Source organism: Peromyscus eremicus, chromosome 1 (genome assembly GCF_949786415.1).
Source record: "Peromyscus eremicus chromosome 1, PerEre_H2_v1, whole genome shotgun sequence".
NCBI lineage: Eukaryota > Metazoa > Chordata > Mammalia > Rodentia > Cricetidae > Peromyscus > Peromyscus eremicus.
In genome coordinates, this window is record NC_081416.1 from 100,853,389 (window position 1) to 100,859,116 (window position 5,728).

Here is a 5,728-nt window from a genome sequence, read left to right on the forward strand (position 1 = left end):
CACCACACCTGGTTTATTTAATTTTTTAAAAAGACTTATTTATTTTAAACTGAGTGTAGTAGCACACACACCTTAATCCCAGTACTCAGGAGGCAGAGGCAGGTGGATCTCTGTGAGTTCAAGGCCAGCCTGGTCTATAGACTGAGTTCCAGGACAGCCAAGGCTACACAGAGAAACACTGTCTTGAAAAACCAAAACAAAACAAGTTTATTTTTTGTGTGTGCATGTTCTGCCTGCATGTACATATGTGCACTGCATGCATGTCTGGTGCCAGGGATGTCAGAAGAGGACTTTTTGAATCACCTGGAACTGGGGTTACAAATGGTTATGAACCCTCATGTGGGTGGGTGCTGGGAACCAAACCTGGATCCTGTGCAAGAGCAACAAGTGCTCTTAACCTCTGAATCATCTCTCCAGCCTTGCCTTAAATCTTTTTTTTTCTTTCCATTGTAATATTTATTAATGGGTATGTATGCGTGTTATATGTATATGGATGCCCAAAGAGAAATCGGGTGCTGGATCTACTGGAGCTGGAGTCAGCAAGTATGTGTAAGCTGCTTGATGTGGACCATCCTTCCAGAATCCTTTCCATTTACTTTTTTTTTCTTTTTTTTTGGTTTTTCGAGACAGGGTTTCTCTGTGTAGCTTTGCGCCGTTCCTGGAACTCACTTGGTAGCCCAGGCTGGCCTCGAACTCACAGAGATCCGCCTGGCTCTGCCTCCCGAGTGCTGGGATTAAAGGCGTGCGCCACCACCGCCCGGCTCCATTTACTTTTTAAGCACTTTTTTGAGACAGGGTTTCAGTAGCTGACGCTGGCTTTGAACTCCAGAACTTGTGCTCCTCCCTGCTCTGGTTGGGATTAGTGGTGTGCCACCAAGCTTGTTTTATGCTCTTATTTCAGCATTTCACAATTTAATGTTTTGTTTTCCCCTTACCTTCTTATTGACCCTCATAAAAAATTTTACGTTAGCCCTTAAGATAATTAACATCTTCTTTCCCAAAATATGAAAACAAGATCAGAGAAGCAAGATGCTAGGCAGAGACAAAACTGTTTAACGAACAATTATAGAATATTGGAATCGCCGGGCGGTGGTGGCGCACGCCTTTAATCCCAGCACTCGGGAGGCAGAGCTAGGCGGATCTCTGTGAGTTCGAGGCCAGCCTGGGCTACAGAGTGAGTTCCAGGAAAGGTGCAAAACTACATAGAGAAACCTTGTCTCAAACAAAACAAAACAAAACAAAAACAAACAAACAAACAAAAAGAATATTGGAATCAGTTTGTATGTAGACACCAACGACCAATCTTTATGCAGCACACACTGCTGCCCATTCCTTAGGTTTCCTCCGGAGGGTGGCTCAGAGGTTCTAATGGAGCCTGCCGCACTACAGAGAACCTATTCAGGGGAAGCAGAGAGGAGTGTCCGCAGGGAGCGGTGCCGCCCTCATACATTTATTAATGCCTCCTTGTAAATGGTACTTAGGTAAGTGCACAGCGGTGTTCCACGTTCCCATCTAACACAGCTTGCTTCAGTTTAGCAGACAGGATTCATCGTGAGTGGACTCAGGGAGTGGTCAATGATGGCCGCGGGCAGGTGCAGGACTGGAGTCTTTCAAAGCTTTACTTCTTTTATCAGCACTCCTGACTTTATAAACGATGAAGGTCATTAACCCCATTCCTACCCCAATTTCCTGGTAAACCTGGGTATAGTAGGGTTTCATGGGGACCCAGACACTCTTAATAAGGCTTTGAAGAATCTCAGCAAGACCAAGGCCACAGGCCACAACAGAATCCACTAGGAAAGGTCACTGAGCACGCAGGCGCCACCCTTGCCTTAAATCTTAACTAACCCATTTTCGAGGCTAGAAGTGGGGATAGCAGGTGGTATCTCAAATATGGCTCATTGAAAACCAGACCTGGGGCTCTAAGCTGAGCGTGCCCCCCACACACACCTCCACCCTAGTTCTTAAGGAAAGCCCCTCTGAACACTGGCTTCCTGTGAGGCTAGCAGACTGGTCTCTAACCCAGCCAGCTGCCAGCAGGGGGCCTGGCACAGAGTTACTGCTCACTCCTTCAGTGAATTTCTTGGTGTTTGGTTTTGTTTGCTTTTGTTGAGACTGTTTCTCACTGTGTGGCTAGCCTGGAACTCTCTATGTAGACCAGGCTGGCCTCAAACTATGCCTACCTTTGCCTCTCAAGAGATGGAGTTAGGGCTGGAGAGATGGTTCAGCCGTTAAAGGCTAGGCTCACAACCAAAAATACAAGAGATGGAGTTAAAGAGAAGTGCTACCTGTGACTCCCAGCTTGTGCGTGTGTGCGTGTGTGCGTGTGTGCGTGTGTGTGTGTGTGTGTGCGCGCGTGTGTGCGTGTGTGTGTGTGTGTGTGTGTGTGTGTGTGTGTGTGTGTGCGTGTACACTTATGTGTGCTACTGGGCACTAAGCCTAGGCCCTCATGCATGCTGTTGTTGCAGGGTTCTTTGAAGTGACCGAACCTATTTCTCAGGGGGCTTCAGTTAGCATGGAAAATGAAAAACCAGCGTCCCTGAAACTCACCCTTCTCAGCCCATTGCATCCGGCTTTATTGTCTCATCCTGAAGAATGGCCAGGAAGGATAGTAGAGTGAGGGCGAGTTTTAATGACGGTGGGAAGCAGCTCCCTGTAACCTGCAAGCGGACTCAAGAGTGAATTGCTAGCCAAGCCTTCTTGCCTGTGTCCTTTTCTGCCCAGGGCATGAGCCTGATTGGCTCTGGCCTGTATGTAAACTAGGAATTGAGTTGAGAGGCTTCTGTCTGGTGGAACTGAATGGCTGTAGGGGACTTTGGTTGGTCAGGAGATAAAGTAAGAGGGGCAAGCTCAGAAAAAAACAAATACGCCAAGATACTTCCCTGGGGTTGAGGGTGGGACCAGGAAGTGAGGAGAGCAAGGGCCGGTGGTCAGTGTCCTTCAGAGCAAAGCTGGTAGTCATCTTGGTGAGTCATGGCCTTTTAAAACTTACAGTTCCTGGGGCCGGAGAGATCAGTGGCTAAGAGCACGTATTATTCTTGCAGAGGACCCATGTTTGGTGCCCAGAACCAGTGTTGGCTGGCTCACAACTGCTTATAACTCCAGCTCCAGGGGACCCAACGTTTTGGCTTCCTCTGGCACCTGCACTCAAGTGCACATACCTACACACTGAAACACACACATTCACATAATTAAAAATAATAATAATGTCCAGGCGGTGGTGGCGCATGCCTTTAGTCCCAGCACTTGGGAGGCAGAGGCAGGAGGATCTCTGTGAGTTCGAGGCCAGCCTGGTCTACAGAGCGAGTTCCAGGACAGGCTCCAAAGCTACACAGAGAAACCCTGTCTCGAAAAACCAAAAAATAAAAAATAAAATAAAATAATAATAATAATAATAATAATAATAATAATAATAAACAGGGCTGGAGAGATGGCTCAGTGATTAAAATCACAAACATACATTCAGGCAAAACACTCACAAATGAAAAAATGAATAAATCTAATTTAAAAAAAATCTAATAATAATAAAAAATAAAAACCTAAGACGTACAGCTTCTGAGTTAAATTTCCGGCTTTGAGTCCCGCCCTTGCATTCACTGTCTGTGAAGGGTTCCCCAAGCCGGTTCTGCCACATTGTAGATGTTCCTTCCTCTGCGATAAGCTGCTGCCTTCTGTCTGCGGATCACTCACTCTGCTGGACTCTCTCTCCTGTCTGGCTATCTGAGAAGAAGCTGCCTTCCTCCTCATATCTGGCACTAGGCTGGTGCTCTGCTACATCCCCAGCCCTTGACCGCTGACTGACTGACTGACTGACTGATTGAGACACCGTCTCACTTAGCCCAGGTTGGCCTCTAACTCTCTATGTAGTTGAGGATGACCTTGAACTCCTGCCTCCATCTTCTAAGTGTGGCCATTACAGTCCTGTGCCATCTAGCTTAATTTTGTTTGTTTTCTGTGATACTGAAGGTCAACCCCAGGGCCTCCTGCTTGCTATTTACATCCTACCAACTAAGCTACAAACCCCACCCCTTCTTTTCATCTTTTATTTTAAGTCAGGGTCCCTGTAAGTATCCCAGACCAACCTCTCGCTTGCTCTGTGGCCCCTGCGGGTCTTGAACTTCCAATCTTCTTGACTGAACCTCCTGAGGGTCTGGAATGGCAGACACGTGCCACCAGGGACAGCATGAGTTCCTTTCTGAAAAACCCCACTTTCTCTGTCTTTATGCATTTGGTGATTGTGTAGATTTTTTTGTGTTTTAAGAGAGGAAACTGAGAGCTGGAGAGATGCTCAGGAGTTAGAAGCATGTACTTCTCTTGCCGAGGACCTCAGTTCAGTGCCCAGCACCACTTTGGGTAGCTCACAACCACCTGTTACTCCAGCTCCTGAGGATCTGATGCCTCTGGCCTCTGCAGGCACCTGTCTTCATGGGCACACCCCCCTCACACACACACACATATACATGATTGAAAATAATGAAAATTTTTAAGAAAAGATGAGACCATAGTCAGGGGAGGGCACATAGAGGTGAAAAGTATCAGGTGCTTAGCAGGCATTTTGTTGACTGTCTTCCTAAGGAAAGTAAGGGGAACGGAGGGAGAGAACAGTCAGAACAACTGACACTCCAGACTTTGGGTTTATAAGGAGACGGTGGGAGCATCTGCTGTCTTAAAGGCTCTCCATGAATCTGAGCCTTTCAGGAAGGAGACCGAGCTGGTGGCACTGTGAGGGACCCAGCCCTATCTCCAGTTGACTCATTTCCGTATCTGTTCTTGAGCACCTATTCTGTCCAAGGTTTATTTGAAGTGCTAGGAACACAGCAAGAACCGAAGTTTAAAAGTCCCCTGTGTCGGGGGCTGGAGAGATGGCTCAGAGGTTAAGAGCACTGCTTGCTCTTCCAAAGGTCCTGAGTTCAATTCCCAGCAACCACATGGTGGCTCACAACCATCTGTAATGAGATCTGGAGCCCTCTTCTGGCCTGCAGGGATATGTGCAGACAGAACACTGTATACATAATAAATAAATAAAATCTTCAAAAAAAAAAGTCCCCTGTGTCAGCCGGGCAGTGATGGCACACGCCTTTAATCCCAGCATGTGGGAGGCAGAAACAGGCAGAGATCTCTGTGAGTTCAAGACCAGCCTGGTCTACAGAGTGAGTTTTAATGCAGCTACACAGAGAAACCCTGTCTCAAAAAACAAAAATAAAAAAAAGTCCTCGGGGCTGGAGAGATGGTTCAGTGGTTAAGAGCACTGGCTGTTCTTCCAGAGGTCCCGAGTTCAACACACACACACACACACACACACACACACACACACACACACGGTGGCTCACAACTATTTATAATAGGATCTGATGCCCTCTTCTGGCAGGTATACATGTAGAATACATGTAGAGCACTCATACTCATACACACACACACACACACACACACACACACACACACACACACACACGGTGATCTGATGCCCTCTTCTGGCAGGTATACATGTAGAGCACTCATACTCATACACACACACACACACACACACACACACACACACGCACACACACACAAAGTCCTCTGTTTCATGACTAACAAGATGGTTCAGCACCCACATCGTGCAGCTCCAGTGGATCCCGTTAGACCTCAAACTGAGGACAGATGGCTAACAGGGATGCCTAGTAGCACAGAGTCATCCCAGGTGCCCCTCCCCCTCCCCTAGGCGCTCCAGCGAGGGGCTGGGCGGCTC

General features: G+C 47.5%; 1 protein-coding gene across 1 annotated transcript; it reads right to left on the reverse strand.

The window, feature by feature from the left end:
* Positions 1–1,572: 1,572 nt before the first annotated feature.
* On the reverse strand, positions 1,573–2,569 carry LOC131913426 (ATP synthase subunit ATP5MJ, mitochondrial-like). Its single transcript, XM_059266085.1, has 2 exons — positions 2,551–2,569; positions 1,573–1,793 (listed from the first exon to the last, which is right to left on the reverse strand). The coding sequence occupies exons 1-2, from the start codon at positions 2,567–2,569 to the stop codon at positions 1,573–1,575; spliced, it is 240 nt and encodes a 79-aa protein (XP_059122068.1).
* Positions 2,570–5,728: the final 3,159 nt, after the last annotated feature.